We start from the raw sequence: 19,246 nt of genomic DNA, 5'->3' as shown, positions 1-19,246 counted from the left end.
CAAACCTGCCTCATCTCCCCTGCGATACCTGCTCACGTACAAAATGAGCCAAGACCACATTGAACTTTTCTTTGGAGCGGTCCGCATTGCATGTGGAAGTGGGAATAACCCAACGGCCCGGCAGTTTGTTGCCGCATATAAGCGCCTCTTGATGCGACATGACATCAAGTCTGCAAGTGGGAACTGTTCTGCACAGGACTCAACCAGAATCCTGAATGCGGCTTCCTTCAAGTGCGTTGCAAAGCAGGCTGTGCCTGACGAGAGTCACGACATGTTGGTGGCCAGACGATACGACCTGGAGTTGAGATCGCCGGCAAAAGAGGACCACGACTATGCGGATATTCCAAATTTTGAGCAACTTTCCATCTTTACAGAGTCATGTGTTGGCTCTATTGCCGGCTATGTGGTGAGGATGGTGAGGAAGACTCTGAAGTGTAGCCAATGTCTTTCTGCATTGACCAGTAACAACGAAGAATGGCAAACCACACCAATGTACAGCCTGATTGTTACCAAGAACAGGGGTGGCCTCATAGTTCCCTCGCACAGTGTTGTTCGTGTCTGTGAGGCGACTGAACGCTGTGTCAAGAGGCTCCTGGCTGTAAGCAATGGCAAAATGCCTCGTGAAAGTGGGATAAGAGTGGCAATTTCCACTTCTGTCCTTTCTGAGGTCGGTCGGTCTACATTTGCTTCCTTGGATCGGCACATGTTTGACTGTGAGGCAGACAGCAACCATGTGTTTGCTTTAATACATTCTGTATCACAATCATACAGCAAGATACGTTTCCATCATGTTGTGAGAACACTCGATGATGACATGAAGGAAGAGCGCATCAGGAAAAAATATTGCAAACTGGTCCTGTTTGCTCACCAGTGAGGCAACACCAGAGCAAGCTGAAATATAAGAGCGACCTCATCTCTACATGGTGTGGGTGTGTTTTGTGGGTTAACTGTGAATTGTGTGGGTTAACTACATGACAGCGTTTCATGTCATTTATGTGACTGACTCACTGTTGATGTGTTGCTGACCCATGTCAGTGTAGAATAAACTCTGGTTATCATTATATCTGCGTGGTTTCTAACATCTCGGTAATAGAAACATACACATCTTAGTTACAATATAATGACTGAATTAAGTAACATCATATAACATGACAACAAATCAGATCTTTATATTGAGGAATATTATAGAACAAGCCAAAGAATGGCAAACGACGATGTACCTCAATTTTATAGATTTCTAGAAAGCTTTCGACTCCTTGCCCAGAGAAAGTCTGGGTCATAATGAAGAAATACAGCATACCTGGAAAATTAGTGAACCTTGTAAAAGCCCTTTACCAAGACTTTCAATGTGCGGTCGTCGACCAAGGTGAAACAACAGAATGGTTCAAGGTGAAGACAGGAGTTAAACAGGGGTGTAACATGTCAGGATTCTTATTCCTACTAGTGGGTGATTGGGTCATGAGAAGAACGATAAAGAACACCGAGCGGTAATTTTGGGCACTTATTTTTTAAACAAGCTCTAAACCATTGGATTCCCCAGGAAAAATGCGTCTAGAATCAACTTCAAACTTAATGAACACCATTTCCTTAAAGAACGGGATTCTGAGCCCGAATATCAGTTCAAATATTAGTATTCTATATTAATTAAATAGTCGGCGGTCCTAAAATTCGCTCCAGCTGCATCATCAGTGCGCCACGCCTTTGCTTTGACAGGCTTACGATCGGCTTCCCAATATGGCCGCCAGACTATTTCCGGTGGCTTCACGGCGGCTAATGCTGCGAGGTGGCCAATTGGCTCTCCATATTATATACCTCCGTGATGTTCAGAGGGAAGTTTCCCTGCATGTATTGCGCGGAGGGCGGGGCTTGTTCTGACTGGATGTTTGGAGGGAGGTTTCCCGGCATGCATTGCGAGGAGGGCGGGGTTTGTCCTGACTGAATGTTCGGAGGGAAGTTTGGAGTCTGAGATCGTCGTGCTTGGTTCGTTGTTGTTTTTTCATGATTTCCGAGTCCGTTCGTTGCTCATCTTATGAATACACCCTGACTGTGGTTGGGTAGGGGCCATTGTGAGCGCTCCGTGTGTTGTCTGTCTCCTCAAACTACGATCTCTTCAACCTGCGGATCCTCGGCATTGATTTATCAACCATTATTTGTTTTTTACAGGAACGAGGCTCATGGAAGAGAAAGGTAGATCTGTCAGTGGGACAAACATCGTGGGAATTGACAGGAAAGGAGGATGGGAGGAAACCCTGAAACTAGCAATAACAGAGATGACAGTTTCTCATCATTTTGTTAAAATTCATATTAATGGAACAAATTCCAAACGGGAATCAATTAAAATATCAACATGTAACGATACGACCCGTTACTAATAACTAACCGACGAAACGAGACGATCGATGTGAGTGACTGTGATGTCCCGATTCTGAAATGCAGATTCGTCACAATTATTAACTTCCCACATAAATAGTCTTTTCGGCTTATTCTGAAATGCAGATTCGTCACAATTATTAACTTCCCACATAAATAGTCCTTTTGACTTATTCTGAAATGCAGATTTATTAAAATAACAAATACAAGGTGCAGGGAGGTGAAATTTGCTGCACATGATGTGCAACGTGCGCAGAATAAAACGAGTGTTAATTTACGCCCATATGATGTCTAATAAATACAGATTATAAGCACACCTGACACAAGGCTTCGGACTTTGGTGCGCTCTTCAGGCTGCACCGTCGAAATAACTGTCCAACCCGTCATTTTTGACGGCCTTTTTACAAGTGTCACATAGTCTTTGCCGGTTACGGCTAAGACTGCTTAATGGTTACTGCATAGCTCTGCGCTCTGCGCAAATAGTTTTTGCGGGCTTATTCTGCAATGAAGATTCGTCACAATTATTAACTTCCCATATTAAAGTCTTTGCAGACTTATTCTGAAATGCAGATTCGTCATAATTATTTACTTCCCATATTAAATAGTCTTTGCGGGTTATTCTCGCTCTGCATTGCTTTTTGCTTCTCCTTCTTGAAAAATAAAATTAAACCATTTCAGAAATGCATTGTTTTTTAAACAAAAGTAATAATGGATTATCTGTCTCCCTCTTCCAAATCCTGGTGGCGTCTGGTCAAATCTGTTTCTGGTGTTTGTTCCCCCTCCATCCCCTCCCTCACCTCAAATGGCCACACGGCTGACTCCGCACGTGAAAAAGCTGAATGCCTCAACTCTGTGTTTGCCTCTAAATCTTGTGTCCCAAACCCATCCCTCTCTGTACCCACCGTACCCAGTCGTACCCAGCTGCTCCTGGACTCTGTGTCCTTTCCTCCTGACAAGGTGGAAAAGTTTCTGTCAACCCTCGACTCGGATTCTGCAACTGGACCTGACGGCATCAGCCCACGGGTCCTAAAATCCTGTTCTTCCGCTCTTTCACTCCCTCTCTCTGTTCTCTTCACCCTCTCTTTTGCTCAAGGTCATCTTCCATCTGCTTGGAAATCTGCCAACATCACCGCTTTGCACAAAAAAGGTGCAAAAACAGATCCCAGCAACTACAGACCAATCAGCCTTCTCCCAATTATCAGCAAAGTCATGGAATCCATTATTGCTTCAGATATGACATCTTTCCTCTTCTCCAATGGCTTGATCTCTGATCATCAATTTGGTTTCAGACCTGGACACTCTACTCTGGACATGCTGCTTCTGCTTTCTCAACAATGGATGGAGGTCCTCAATGCCAAACAGGAAATTAGAGCAGTCTACCTTGACATATCACGTGCCTTCGATACGGTCTGGCACCCCGCTCTGCTCACCAAACTCTCCTCTTTTGGTATCCATGGAAATCTCCACGCATGGCTGGCGGACTTCCTCTCTAGTCGTAGTCAACGTGTGGGCCTGAATGGGTTTCTCTCATCTCCTCTTCCTGTTCAGGCTGGAGTTCCACAAGGCAGTGTTCTGGGACCTGTGATTTTTCTGGTCTTCATCAATGATCTCTCTGACTCTCTTGAAAATCCTCTGTATCTCTTTGCTGATGACTCTACTCTCTGTCGCTCCATTCTTCATCCCTCAGATCGGCAGTCTGCAGCCTCCTCACTCTCTGCAGACCTGGACAAAATCACAGACTGGGCAAACAAGTGGAATATGTCTTTCAATCCTGACAAATCTCACACTCTTACGATGTCTCTCCGAAAAGACCGACTGGACAACCCTCCCATCCACTTTCTGAAAAATCCTCTCCAAGAAGTTCTGTCACTCAAGCTTTTGGGTCTCACTATCTGCCATGATATTTCCTGGGAAAACCACATTTCAAATCTGGCCTCCAAAGCCAGTCGCCGACTGGGCATCCTCCATCGTGCGAAGTCCTTCCTTGGCACACCTGAGCTCCTCACCACATACAAGGCTTTCATCCGCAGCTCAATGGAATACTGCTCTCCCCTCTGGGCTGGTGCTCCTGCCTCACACCTAGCTCGTCTTCACGCTGTTGAAACCAAAGCATTCAGAATCATTGGAATCTCCCGCGATGAAGCTAACTCCAAGGGCCTCTCACTCACTCACCGCAGGCAGGTTGGTGGTCTGTCCGTCTTCTACCGACTCCTCTCTGGCCTTGCCCCCCCAGCTCTCTCTGGGCTCTGTCCCGCAAATATTCCTACAGGTCGCACAAGATCTGCCTGCAACCCTCTTATGGTCAAACTGCCAAAATCAAGACTCTCTGCTCACCTTCACTCCTTCATTCCTCTTTTCTCCCGCCTCTGGAACAAACTCCCTCACTCTCTTCAATCCCACTCCACCCTCCAGGTCTTTAAAACAGCTGTTCACCACCATCTCTTATCTTCCCCCATCCAAAACCTTGATCTTTTCTACCCCCGCTAATTTCACCCCAATTCCACTTTTTTGAAATACCAACTTCTGTCCTGGAAGTCCTTGGTGTCCTTGTGTTTTATACTTCTCCCTCCCCCCCCCCCCTTCCCACGCCTCCTCCCCCCAAGCCCTCTCCCTTCCACACATCTCCCTGCTCTCAAATGTTGTGTTTGTGTGCTTCCCCTTCTCTCCCCATCTTGTTTTCCGCTCCCTCTTTTTATATATTTTGTTTGTCTGGTTGATTTGTTTGTGAAGTAAATGTTAGCTCTTTCACGAGCCTCGATTCAGTATACAAAAAAAAATAAAAAAAATGGATGGATGTGTGAATGGAGGTCGAAGCTTGTGATTTGTGAGATTTTGATTGCAAATGTATTCTTACTTTTCCTTCCCTTCCCTTCTCCAACCCCTCCTTCCCTGTCAGAGAAAAAGATAATTTGATAGATCCAGTGCTACTTACTGCAGAACACAACCATGGTTACTACCTCCACCATGGATGTTATGGTTTTACCCCTGTGTATCAATCTGTCTTTGTTTATGAACAGGATAACTCAACAAGTTGTGGACCAGTTTGACAAAGCTAGGTGGATGAGTTGGATCGGTGAAAAGAACAAGCCGGTTTGATTTTGGTTCAGATCCGGCCGATCAGTGGGATACAAAACGTGAACTGTTCAGCCTGGCCTCTGCCTACCGAGTGCTGTTCTAATGTTCCCTGTCTTTAGTGTGAGTGTCTTTCGGATTTATGTCTTTAGGATTCCTCATTGTGATTTAAGGCAAGGTTTGGTGTATTTGATGCTCCTTGACATTGCAGTATGGTGTTGTTCAAAGGAGATTATGTGGTAATTCTTGTGGTTTTATTTTGAAGCATGTTGTTATATTTTGAGGCATGGGGGACGTTTTATGCTGGGAATGGGTGAGGTTGGAGGGCAGTGCAGATAAAGAAATGTAGTGATAAAATAGTTGGGAGGGGTGGGGAAAGTGCATGTGGTGGGGCGGCCTGTGGGGTGAGTGTTGGCGGTGGGGAGCATGCAGAGGATGGCAAAGTTGGGGGTCGTGCAGGTGGTTGTAGTAGTGTGGGGCGAGTGCAGGTGGTGGTGAGGTTGGGACAAGTGTAGGCGGTGTCAAGGGTGGGGCAGTTGTGTGGGTGGGTATGGTGGGTGCAGACAGTAGCAAGGGTGGGGTGAGTGCAGGCGAGGCTGGGACGACTTTGGGTGGTGGCAATAGTGGAGAGAGTGCATTCGGTAGTGAAGTTAGGGCTCGTGCAGCTAGTTGGACGAGTGTGGGTGGTGGGGTAAGTGCATGCTGTGATGTGGTTTGTGTGAGGTAACTAGTGGCAGCAGAAATGATCTACCTGGAACTTTACTCGAACTCCCTTTTCGTTCACCTTTACTTGAAAGACAGCACTCCCAGTTTGTACAGAGATTTATAGCTGTGTCAGCATCAGTCCATGAATATTTATCTTTATACCAAACATACAACATATAGTGCCTTCAGAAAGTATTCACACCCCTTGACTTTTTTCACATTTTATTGTTCCAGTCTGATTTTCAAATGGATTCAATTGAGATTTTTTTTTATCACTGATCAACACATAGTGCCCCATAATGTCCGTGGAATATATTTTTTAATTTTAAAAATAGTTATAAATGAAAAGCTGAAATGTCTTGTGTCAATAAGTATTCAACCCCTTTTCTCGGACACTCCAAATTTAGCTCAGGTGCATCCAATTTCCTTTGATCATTCTTGAGATGTCTCGACAACTTGATTAGAGTCCACCTGTGGCCAATTCAATTGATTGGACATGATTTAGAAAGAAACACACCTTTCTATACAAGGTCGCACAGTTGACAGTGAATGTCAGAGCAGAAACTCCACCTTGAAGTCCGAGGAACTATCCATAGAACTCGGAGATATAATTGTGAGGTGGCATCAATCTGGGAAAGGGTATAAAACAATTTCTAGAGTGTTGAAAGTTCCCAAGAGCACAGTGAGCTCCAACTTTAGGAAATGGAAAAAACATGGAACTACCCAGACTCTTCCTAGAGCTGGCCGTCCGACCAAACGGAGCAACCGGGCAAGAAGGACCTTGGTCAGGGAGGTGAACAAGAACCCAATGACCACTCTTAACAGAACAACAGAGTTCCTTGGCTGAGATGGGAAAACATGCCGGAAGGACAACAGTCTTTGCAGCACTTCACAAATCTAGGCTTTATGGGAGATTAGCCAGACGGAAGCCACTCCTGAGAAAAAGGCACATGATACGCCTGGAGTTCACATAAAGGCACGGGAAAGACTCTGAGAGCAAGAGGTAAAATATTCTGTGGTTTGCTGAGACGAAAATTGAAGACTTTGGCTTGAATGCAAAGCGCTATGTCTGACGGAAAGCGAGCACAGCTCATCACCCATCTGTCACCATCCCTACCGTGTAGCATGGTGGTGGCAGCATCATGCTATGGGGATGATTTTCAGCAGCAGGGACTGAGAGACTTGTAAGGTTAGAGGGAACAATGAATGGAGCCAAATACAGGCAAATCCTTGAGGAGAACCTGCTTCAGAGAGCAAAAGACCTCAGACTGCGGTGAAGATTTATGTTCCAACAGGACAACGACCCCAAACATACAGCCAAAGCAACACTGGAATGGCTTCAGAACAAGAATGTGAAAGTCCTTAAGTGGGAGCCAAACCACAGACTTGAATCCCATTGATAATCTGTGGAAAAACCTGAAGAATACGGTTCACCGACTCTCTCCATCTAACTTGACAGAGCTTGAGCAAATCTGCAAGGAAGAATGGGAAAAACTCCCCAAATTCAGATGTGCAAAGCTGATACAGACATACACAAGAAGACTCGAAGCTGTAATCACTGCCAAATGGCGCTTCTACGAAATATTGACTGAGGCGGTTGAATACTAATTTAAGCCTTTTTAAATTGAGGCTGGAACACAACAAAATGTGAAAAAGTCAAGGGGTGTGAATACTTTCTGAAGGCACTGTATTGTATTGCAAACTTGCCACTCACTGAGAATAAGTAGGTCCATTCACCAGAAGATTACAACAGAAAACACTTATCTGTAAATGCGTTTATGATTTGCTCATTTAGGATTACTTTATCTGTGTTCAAGTACTTCCTGTAAAAAGGATAGGCCTGTTTACATTTTAACTCACTTCACTGCAGATTCCTGACGAACCATGGACTGTGCAAGAACTAATAGCAGGATCGGTGTCATTCCTGCCTGGCTGGAGAGCCGTGGCTTGCCGGTGGAGTCGCTCCAAGCTGCGGTTAAGGGCCTGGGGATCGAAATCCTCAGATGGCTCTGGGCCCACACTGAGCCTGCTCCGACAAGGGTTCGACTCTGTTCTGTGTCCACACAAACATTTACTCTCACCATGTACGCCAAGCTCTGTTATTTTATGGAGTCGTGCATTGACCGGGAAGGCTCAGAACAGCCAGTTGTACCAGGAAGTGACAATGACTCAGAGATGGAAAGACATATTGAAGTCCTGCAAGTAAAGGTTGAAGATGAGTACCTAGCTGGTCCCGAAGAGGAAGGAAGTTGCACAGAGGATTGTAAGTTGTCGGAAATGCAAGCACTACATTATTAACTCTACACAATAATATACACAAGCAACTTTGATACAAGAAGAGGCCAGTTGGCCAATCATGCATGAGCTATGTTAATAATACGAAAAAAATCAATGTAACTGTTGTTACGTGCTCCTCCCCAAACCCCGAGCCCCGAGCGGAGTCACGGCAGAAAGATGTGTTATTCTGTATGTCAAAGATCAATGGTGAAACCACACCAATTGTTACCAACAAACAAGTATTATATTAAGGTCACACAAGAATAACAGTACAATAACAATAGTAATCAATTGTACAACCAATGTATCATTTTCCTATGATGGTACCATCAGTTCGTACAAGGTAACTCACTGTGCTCCAAGTGTGTGAAACAAGAACATTCCCAATGTCTCTATCCCGGCATCAAGCCAAAGTCGATCAGCTCCAGTGATCGTCAGAACGATGTCTTATCGAAACCAGAATCCCGCTCGGTTGACAGTCACACTGCCAAAGATGGGCAAAGGCACCCTCCCGAAGCGACGGGGAAATCACACCTTCTGGTACGGACGTTCAACGGCTCCCACTCGGCGAACCGCAATTTCCCATTCAAAATCCACGTTTCACACACACACCAGATTAACGTCTGGGTGTGGTGAAAATGGTTGAAGCGAGGTGAAAAACCTGGAGCGATGCGAAAATCGGGCGCGAGTCAAAATGGCCAACGGCCCGTTCTCGAGACCTAATGGCACTCCAACGATTCTCTTCGGAATCGACCGCAAAACCTGTCGTGCAGGTTTATCTGTCACAGCGATGACAACTCTGTCGCAGGAATCCCTTTCCCGGGAAACCCAAAGTTCGTTCGTGACCCTCGTTCGCCAACGTTTGCTCCAGACCTCAAAGCAGCTCGACTTTCTTGTCGAACTCACTCGCTCCACCCTCTCTTTCTCCTCCTCTTCCTCTTCGTCGTCGTCCGGTTCCGGTTTCATTTAAAACATTAACTTTTTTTACCTTTTGAAAATAGTAATCTCTATTTCACTTAAACGATAACAATAATAGTACATGGAACCAAAAATGTTTACAGTGGATGAAAACCACAACAACGGAAGTGACAAATCCGTAACAATTTCCTTAATTGAATTGGGTCGGTAGCTGAAGTTGTAGGGGGAGGGGGGATAGGAATAGTGAAGCAGGCACAGTAACGTCACCAGGATATCATCTTATACATAAAGCTCTTTCTGACCATTCACTGACTCACTCACTGATAAATGCTTGGTATTTTTAAGTGGCCTAGAAAGCTGGAATTTTTCATACTGATGCAACTCACAACACATTTCTCCTTTATCATTAACCCGCTATTCTGCGGTTCTATGTAACCAATTTACTCGCCGTCCCTCATGCTGCTGCTCACACAAGTTCGGGCCTCTTCCTAAAAAAACTAATATGTATCTTTACACAATTTTATGGCTGGGCGGTATGGCTCCTCTGCAGGTCTCCGCCTGCTTTTCAAATGTGGCATGCCCGGGCTGCTGGGGCAACCTTTGAGCTTACTTTGCTCTGGCCGAATTCTGAGGACCCTTCGCTGGCTCCCCAAAGCTTTCTGGTCATCTCTCTGGGTATCCGGGCCCACCTCAACAAAATCTAGAGCACCTCTCTGGGCCCCTTGGCCTGCTCCAGGTCAGAGTGCCCCCCCTCCTTCCCCAAATACCTACACCCAATGAGCCACACCCTAGCCCTTCAATTTTACATTTTCAGCAATTAAAATGAACTTTGCTACAACCAGCACCAATACCGGAATGGCATCCTGTTCCGAAACGGCTGAATCCCCTCTTCCTCTTCATCATTCAGACCCTCTTCGCACAATTCAGTCAATAAAGTGATGTGTAAAAAAAAATCAGTCCACGTATCTCAATCATATTCACTTCATTAGTCAATTCTCACTCATTCCTAATCCCGTCTGGACGGGAAGAGGATGAAGGTGGAAGGCATCTAATTTATCAAGCCTAGTGTTGACTTAACGGTTAAGGGGGCTGGCTTAAGATCTGATGGTCTTGCGTTTGAGCCCCTGTCGTGCTGTTCAAATAACACCAGGTGGATTGATTCAGCCTGTCATCCTTCCGAGGTCGGTAAAATGAGTACTGGTTTACTGGTAACAGGGGCACTGCATCAGCAGCATAGCCGCGCTTCCAGAAAATGATGCGACCAACAGCCACAGGCTGCATATGAAACGACAACATCAAATTTATCAGTCTTCCAATAAAAAGACATATCTCGTACGTCAATTGAAATTGTCATCTATAAAATCCCTGTAATCCTAATCGTCCCCGTCAACCTGCCTGCTGGTTCCTTCTCTGCCTAAATTACAACTGCTCACGGAGAACCCAGCCTCAGCCTCTACGGCCGACACGTGTGAAGCGGAACATCGGCGGGATCTCCATCACAGTCGCCACTCCCACCTCGGCCGTGCACTCCTCAGGAGCACGGCCAGTCATGCTCCCCACATGGTCCTTCGTGCACGCATGGTGGTCTGCTGCGCATGCCTCGCGGGTTCCCCACCAGACCCATCCCTGCACGTTTTGGTGCCTCAACCCTAAAGCCAATACTCGTAGGGGTAGGGGATATCTTGCAATTTTTCCTTCTGTCCGGTCCCTCCCTTTCTTTAGGGCTCATGGAGGATTTGTCTTCCTCCCCATTTTTCATGGAAGCCCAATCCTTGTTTGTCAGGCTTTCTGGAGCAGTGAAACACGGCCAAACGGTGTCGTTTCTTTTTTGTACTCTGGGTTTTCCATAAAACCTGGATGGAGCACATCAACCCAACTCTAACTAAGCTATGGGGGTCTCCGTGCACGCATGTTCCGTCATGTGGAACCCCCCTGCTTATCCTTGGGCTCACCCCAGGCCGGAGCCGTTCCCACTAATCCCAAGGGAAGCCGGTCTACCTCTGCTGCTAACCAGTCTGTCACTGGTGGCTCCCCCTTTAGTGTTCCCCCTTTCTCTTCATCTATTCTATGTGCCTCACATAAAGACGCCACACATTACTCGCTCGCCACAGATGTGCATTCACTCGCCCCACATCCGTACCGCTATTCACGAGCCATGCAGTTTCGACCTCACAGAGCGATAGCTCTCCATGTGCCAAAGCGCACCGTTCAATAAACCGGTCATTCCTTCTCCATCACACAGATCATCAGAGAACCTTAAAAACCATCCTATCTGAAACTGTTGAACTGATCGATGAGTAACTTAAACTTATGATGCTTCCCATGGAAACATTATCTGTTAACAATTATATCATCAGTCACGTGGTATGGCAGGCATAACTGAGCATAAGAAAACCTTTAAAATTCATTTCTCTGAAACCTCTTAACCGATCAATGCGAAACTTAAAATAAATGCTCGACCACCTATTTTTTTATTTCATATTTTTTGCACATGGTCAAGGCTTGTGGAATAACTAGGACACAGAGTAGATCAAGACATGACATAACAAAAAAAAAAAACAGGGGAAATGCCAACAGCAGAACAGAGGGATGAAAGTGGATGGTGATGGACAAACAAGGGATGCAGGTAATGATGAGGGGTAAGGGAGAACCTATGGGAACGTTTGATTAAAATAAGCTGATCTGAAACACAATATGGCCACCAGTGACGTAATGCAGATAGTGGGCAATGTCTCAAACAATATTAATTATAGACACCTTGGAATTGCACGTTATCAAATACTAGCAGGAGTACCCGGTGTTGCTGGAGGGGGGGGGGGGGGGGGGAGAGGGGAGGGAGAGATGAGAGGAGAGGGAGGGCAAAGATGTACTACATATGCATCTTTGGGGGGGGGGGGCAGTGGTGGCTTTGATAGGACCCCCCGTTTTGGGTGAGGGGGGGGGGGGGGAATGGAAGGAGGTGAAAATTAACCCATGCAAAGAATGCTTTAACCTCAGTGTTGCACAGGTAAAAAAGGGAATTGTAATATCCTCTGCCATCAGCACCAGGTGGCGCTACACGGTACACATTTACATAGGGAATTTACGCCTCTCTCCTGGTCCCCCACATCCCTGCATGAGGTCGTGGCCACATAGCCTATCTAATCCCCCAGACAAAGCTGTATTTGTATTTCTACCCCGAGTAAAGTAGATAAGTGTTTGGAGCTGGAGTACCCCACGTTGCTCAAGCGAAGAAGAAACATTAACACATTTGAAATGGGGGCATATATAATGGAAAAGCAATTACATCCAAATCAGAATCCATCACAAATGTCAAATCGTCATTTTACCTTTTCATAGAATATATGCTGCTGAATGTGCCGTTGATCACGTTTCTGAGTTTTGTATGATGACGTTCAGGAAGAAGAAGAAGACTTACCACCAACTTTGACCGCTTCCAGAATTGTTTGATTATTTTTGTTCAAATGTCTGGTAATTGTTTTGTATTTATCTATGTGAACTACAGTAGAATGTGTACTTGTATATAACTGTCATTAAACAAAAAGGTTTAGGCACTACAGAGCGACTTTTAAAAAATCCCCAAAAAAATTATTATTATTATTTTTTCAAACACTCACTCCCAAGCACTCACTCCCAAGCACTCACTGATGAACCTCTGAAAGTTTGACGAAGATCCGTTCAGCCATCTCTGAGAAAAATCGCGACACAGACAGACTAACGGCTCTCTTATTTAGTAGATGGCAAATTTTGACACAGCAGGAAGTGACATCATCATACCGGAAGTGGGATATGTCTCGTAAACTAAGGCTCATAGACAGCGTTGAGTTGCACAACTGTGAACATCACGTCAATACTACCTGACCTAAATTGTGTATTCTAAATCCAGCTCTTATTTTTACCCTGAGCCATCCGTCACTCCACTTTTTGGCAACCAGCCAAGTGAGCGACAGGACAATTGGTTCTGTACTTCTTCACAAATTAGAATCATTTATCGCAATCGCCTTACCGACGCATACCACATAACATGGCCTCATTGCAGTCATCACTGTCATGCATTGATTGCCTCATAAGTCACGGCACTTTGAACAGACTTTCCCTTCATTACAAGAACTCGTATCGTGCAGCACCGCTTTGTCCCCCCTGAAATTCCACTGGCATCTACTATACTAGGACGTGCCCGTACGTGGGTGCCCGTACGTGCGTGCAAAAAAACATGCGTGCAAACAACAACAACAAAAAAAAACTTTGAAACCACGTGGCAGTAACGACCACAGAACCCCCCCCCTCTATTTACATGAAATGGTTTGGTCCATTCGCAACGACCACAGAACCCCCCCCTCTATTTACATGAAATGGTTTGGTCCATTCGCAAAGCCAAAGCGAACGGCGAACGGCTAAATCGCCATAGCTCGGTAACTACTTGTCCGATTAATATGAAACCTTGAAAAGGCACATCCTCGGGTCCCCAGCAATATACCTGGCAAGTTTCAAGTATATCGGACCCGTGGTTGTCGAGAAACAGCGGTCACAGACACACAGACATACACACAGACAAACACACACACACACAGAGATTACTGGAATTATAGATAGATAAGAGAGCCATTGGTCTGTCTGTGTGTCGCCATTTTTCTCAGAGATGGCTGAACGGATCTTCGTCAAACTTTCAGAGGTTCATCAGTGAGTACCTGGGAGTGTTTTAAGCAAAAACAACAACAACAAAAACATTTTTTGAAATAAAAAAAGTTCGTTTTTTTTGGATTTAAAAAAAATCTCTCTATAGTCCCAAAGCCTTTTTAATTAATGACAGTTATAATTATATACAAGCACACATTCACATTAATAAATACAAAACGATTCGCAAACATTTGAACACAAATGAATCGAACAATTCCGGAAATGTACGAAGGTGGTAGTAAGGCTTCTTCTTCTTCTTCTTCTTCTCCTTCGTGAACGTCATCATACTTAACTCAGAAACGTGATGAACGGTACATTCACCAGCAGATATTCAACGAAAAGGTAAAATGACGATTTGACATTTGTGATGGATTCTGAATTGGATGTAATTGCTTTTCCATTATATTTGCCCTCATTTCAAATATGTTAATGTTTCTTTTTTGCTTGAGCAACGCCGGGTACTCCAGCTATAAACACTTATATACTTTACTCGGGGTACAAATACAAATACAACTTTGTCTGGGGGGTAACATAGGCTATGTGGCCGCAGCCTCATGCGGGGGAGTGGGGGGACTGGGAGACGGGCGTAAATTCTCTTTGTAAATGTGTACCGTGTAGCGCCACCTGGTTTTGGTGGCAGAGGGTATTACAATTTTCTTTTTTACCTGGGCAACACTGCGGTGAGAGGGTATTACTATTTCCTTTTTTTAACCTGGGCAACACTGAGGTTAAAGCACTCTTTGCTCAGGTAAAATTTGTCTCCTTCTCATCCCCCCTCCACCAAAATGGAGGGATGGAGGGGCCTATCAAAGCCTCCCCCCAACCCCCCCAAAAATATGTATATGTAGTATATCTCTCCTCTCCCTCTCCCTCTCCCCTCACCTCTCGCACCCTTCCCCTTCCACTCCCTTCCTCATCCCTCCCTCTCCTGCCTCCTCCCTTCCCCCCCCCCCCCCACCCCCATACATGTGCATGCGCCGGGTACTCCTGCTAGTGTTTGATAAAATAATAATCTCGCATGAAGAAAACATCTGATAAAATAATAATTGCATCAGAAGATTGATTTCATTTATTTTTTGCAAATTCTAAAAGGACAAATTCAAAATTTCATTTGCGACTGAGGCTGATAACTGACTTGGTTTGTCTGTTTGAATGATTTTCACAGGGAGACAAGTGGAGCTCATCAGGAAGTCCCCATGCACTTCAGGTTCTCAAAGCTTCACCACTGAGACTCCCCTGAAGAGGAACCAACCAACTTCCACTGATAAAAAGTACAAATGCACTGTTTGTTCTTACAGTTCCTGTCGTAAATGGGTATTCACAAGACACACTCGGGTCCACACAGGGGAGAAACCATATACCTGCAGGGTTTGTGGTAAGGGATTCACATCGTCATCGCGCTGTTTGGTACACATGCAAATTCATTCAGGAGAGTATCCCTACACGTGCACGGTGTGTGGTAAGGGATTTCTTGAGTCGTCACCCTGTCAGAGACACATGCGAATTCACTCAGGTGAACGTCCGTACACCTGCATGATCTGTGGTAAGGCATTCCTTGAGTCGACGCCCTGTCAGAGACACATGCGAGTCCATTCGGGTGAACGTCCATACATATGTTGTGTGTGTGGCAAGGGATTTGTTACATCCTACAGTTACAGCAGACACTACAGAATTCACACAAGAAGGCAGAATGGACCAAAAGCCTGAAATGAAAGAATCAACATCTGAAAGAATTGCCTCAAATAAGAGTTTATCAAGGAAATAATCGAGACAATTGACATAAACGCTGAATATAACCTCCTCTGTTCCGGATTCACTTACCACCTACAACTTCTCAACAAACATCGTCCTTGAAACTTAAACAAACGTATCCAAGAAAGAAAGAACTCACGGAGTGACATGACTCACGGAGGTCAACACCTTCTAAAATCCCAAAATCTAACAGAAGAAAATTACCTCAAAGACATATCGTGCCGACCAAACAGAGGCAATCTCCTCAGAAGAATCATCATGCACAAGAAATATAATCATTGCCTGAACAAAAATTCCGGGTAGCAAAACAAAAGGATGCAAAATAAACTGCTGTGGAATTGTGGGTCACCTCTTCCTCAAAAACTGGAAAACAAAAAACAGGAACAGAACTGTCAACAGCATATATCGAAAATAAGAAGGTATTCAATGGTATATCACACTTGTGGGTCACTGTGCATGCAACTGTACAACATTGATGCTGATATTTTGTCTTTTATGGAATATAGAATGGAAACTATGAAGCACAACCTTGATCGAACATCATTCAGAAGGAACAACCTAAATCCCAGATGTTAACACGTAATGGTAATGTATCTTCCAATGAGATAATCCCTCCCCTCTACTGTTTGCTTAGGTTTGGATGAAGTAAATTGATGATTGATCAAGCACATGTATATAATTCTTATCTCCAAAAAAAGAAAACGACGGTCACACACCTGCTCTGCATATACGATCTGAAATTTCACCAAATTTGCAGAAACATACACAGTGTAGATAGAAAGTCTACACCCCCTTTCAAAATTTTCACCTTTTGTTGCCTTGTAGCCTCAAATTAAAATGCATTAAATCAGACTTTTCAGCACCTTCAAAATCACACACCAAGATGATCGACCTCCACCTGTGTTAAATTGTAGTGATTCTGATTATTTCAGAATAAAATCAGCTGTTCCTGTAGGTTTCCTCTGTTGGGTAGTGCATTTCACAGCAAAGACTCAACCATGAGCACCAAGTAGCTTTCAAAAGACCTCCGGGATAAAGTTGTGGAAAGGCACAGATCAGGGGATGGGTATAAAAATATTTCAAAGGCCTTGAATATCCCTTGGAGCACAGTCAAGACAATCATTAAGAAGTGGAAGGTGTATGGTACCACCAAGACCCTGCCTAGATTAGGCCGTCCCTCCGAACTGGATGACCACGCAAGGAGGATACTTATCAGAGCGGTCACCAAGAATGACAACTTTGAAAGAGCTACAGGCCTTTGTGGCAAAGACTGGTCACTGTGTGCATGGGACAACAATATCCCCAGCACTCCACAAATCTGGCCTGTACGGTAGGGTGGCAAGAAGGAAGCCATTACTCCAAAAAGCCCACCTACAGTCCCGTTTGAGTTATGCAAAAAACCACTCCGGAGATTCTGAAGCCATGTGGCAAAAACGTTTTGTGCTCTAACAAAACCAAGATGGAACTTTTTGGCCTAAATGCATAAAACATTATGTTTGGGGCAAGCCCCAACATGTTATGCTTGGGGCACATCACCCAAAGAACACCATCCCAACTGTGAAGCATGGTGGTGACAGCACCATGTTATGGGGATGTTTCTCATCAACAGGGACTAGGGCACTTGTCAGAATAGAAGGGAAAATGGATGCAGCAAAATACAGAAATATCCGAGAGGAAAATCTGCTGCCCTCTGCAAGAAAGCTGAAATTGGGACGGAAGTTCACCTTTCAGCATGACAAAGACCCAAAGCACACAGCCAAAGCTACACTGGATCTGCTAAGGAACAAAAATATAAATGTCCTTGAGTGGCTCAGTCAGAGGCCCGACCTAAATCCAATCGAAAATCTGTGGCATGACATGACTGAGCTTGAACAGTTTTGTACAGAAGAATGGGCAAATATTGCCCAATCAAGGTGTGTAAAGTTGGTAGAGACCTAGCCCAACAGACTCACAGCTGTAATTGCTGTCAAAGCTGCTTCCACCAAGTATTAAGTCAGGGGGGTGGACACTTATCCAACCAAGATATTCTAGTTTTGTATTTTTCATCAATTTTCTGAAATTTGTAGAATTTGTTTTTCACTTGGAAGTTGGGGGTTACGATGTGTAAATAAAGGTGGAAGAAGTCTGATTTAATTCCAGGCTATAAGGCCTGGTGTTGGCTTAGCGGTTAGGGTGCCGGCTTTGGATCCTAGGATCCTGGGTTCGAATCCCGGTCGATCGCTGAATTAACGCCAGGGGGGTTGACTCAGCCTGTCATCCTTCCGAGGTCGGCAAATTGAGCACCAGCTTGCTGGGATGAATGATCACGGTGTGTACCCCGATTTAGAATAGGTACACCGTATCCCTGCGCATCGTAAGAGGCGACCAAGGGTTGGCGTCAAGAAGGGCATCCGGCCATAAAAAAAACATTGCCTCAAACAGGGAACCATGATTGGCATGGGGCCCGCAAGGCTAACCCCCGCTCTAGCTTGGAAAATGGCCTTAAAAACGATCATTCATTCATTCATTCTATAAGGCAACAAAAGGTGAAAAATTTGAAAGGGGGTGTAGACTTTCTGTCAGCACTGTTGTGTTTGGGAGTCTCTTAGCCAGAATATACAAGGTGAAAAATGCAGGTTATTAGGCAGTCTCGTTTTCTGTACTCATCAGCAGTGGTAATTCGAAAGAAGGATGGGACAAAAGCGCATGTGTGTTGATTAATTGCTGTATCTGATCCGTACCCAATAATGATTGTGACCTCGTCCAGAAGCTCAGTCAGGATTAGTATTTTCCGAGGATTGACCTAAGCAAGGGATGTCGGCAGATACCGTTGGTTAAGGTAGATTTGCACAAAGTATTGTGTAGCTAAATTACAATGAATGTGAAAATGATGACAATCAAATTATTTTTATTTTTTTTCTAAGTGATACAGTTTTTATGTTTTAAATATTACACTCTTTAATATAAAAAAGTAAAAGTTGTCAAGAAATGAAGGATTCCTTTTCTTCTTCTTTTTTATTCTTTTGCAACGCTTCTTCAAAGCATTCAGTCAAAACCTATCACGGACGGACAACCTGAAAACATACTTACTTCGGCGCCGGTGGAGGCGTAAACAATCAATAGGTGTGAATGCTTTCTGAAGGCGCTGTAGTATGTCCTGGAAGACAGTCCTGGTCTCTTAATTGAGATGCGGGTTGTTGGGAGGATGATGATGATGATGTGGAGGGATGGAGGGATGGATGGACGAAGGGTAGGAATGCGGCAGAAGGACTATTTTTGGGACTCCTTAAAAACTCCTTAAAACTGAGAAGGGTAGGAACTCCACTCCTTAAAAACTGAGTTTCATTGCAGGATCTCAAGTTCAGCCAAATCAAGACAAACATCAGGACTAGCGTGGAGCTGTGCTGTTTTGTTTTGGATCTAGTGAGCTTCCTGTTTTCCAGAGTGACTGTTCACAAAAACAGCTGAGGTCAGCTACGTATCACTTTTGCCATGG

General features: G+C 44.7%; 1 protein-coding gene across 4 annotated transcripts; it reads left to right on the top strand.

The window, feature by feature from the left end:
- Nucleotides 1-1,868: 1,868 nt before the first annotated feature.
- On the top strand, nucleotides 1,869-18,743 carry LOC137416317 (uncharacterized). Of its 4 annotated transcripts, XM_078770455.1 has the most exons (5): nucleotides 1,869-1,980; nucleotides 5,388-5,565; nucleotides 8,018-8,410; nucleotides 15,185-15,290; nucleotides 16,278-18,743. In XM_078770455.1, exons 3-5 carry the CDS (start codon nucleotides 8,032-8,034, stop codon nucleotides 16,345-16,347), a joined length of 555 nt encoding a protein of 184 aa, XP_078626581.1. In that variant the 5' UTR covers nucleotides 1,869-1,980; nucleotides 5,388-5,565; nucleotides 8,018-8,031; the 3' UTR covers nucleotides 16,348-18,743. The 4 variants fall into 4 exon arrangements, with proteins under 4 accessions (XP_078626581.1, XP_078626580.1, XP_078626578.1 ...); XM_078770454.1 differs by having other exon boundaries at nucleotides 1,904-1,980; nucleotides 15,185-18,743; XM_078770456.1 differs by lacking the exon at nucleotides 5,388-5,565 and having other exon boundaries at nucleotides 1,911-1,980.
- The last annotated feature ends 503 nt before the right edge of the window (nucleotides 18,744-19,246 follow it).

The sequence above is a fragment of the Myxine glutinosa genome, chromosome 1, assembly GCF_964187855.1.
Source record: "Myxine glutinosa chromosome 1, kmMyxGlut1.1, whole genome shotgun sequence".
Lineage (NCBI taxonomy): Eukaryota > Metazoa > Chordata > Myxini > Myxiniformes > Myxinidae > Myxine > Myxine glutinosa.
Note: the sequence above shows the minus strand (reverse complement) of the source record. Positions and strands in the feature narration are given on the sequence as shown.

Coding starts and splice junctions, on each gene's coding strand:
- LOC137416317 (XM_078770454.1), top strand. CDS start 8,032: ATGGACTGTGCAAGAACTAATAGCAGGATCGGTGTCATTCCTGCCTGG. Junction 8,411..15,184: donor AGGAAGTTGCACAGAGGATT/GTAAGTTGTCGG, acceptor TGATTTTCACAG/GGAGACAAGTGGAGCTCATC.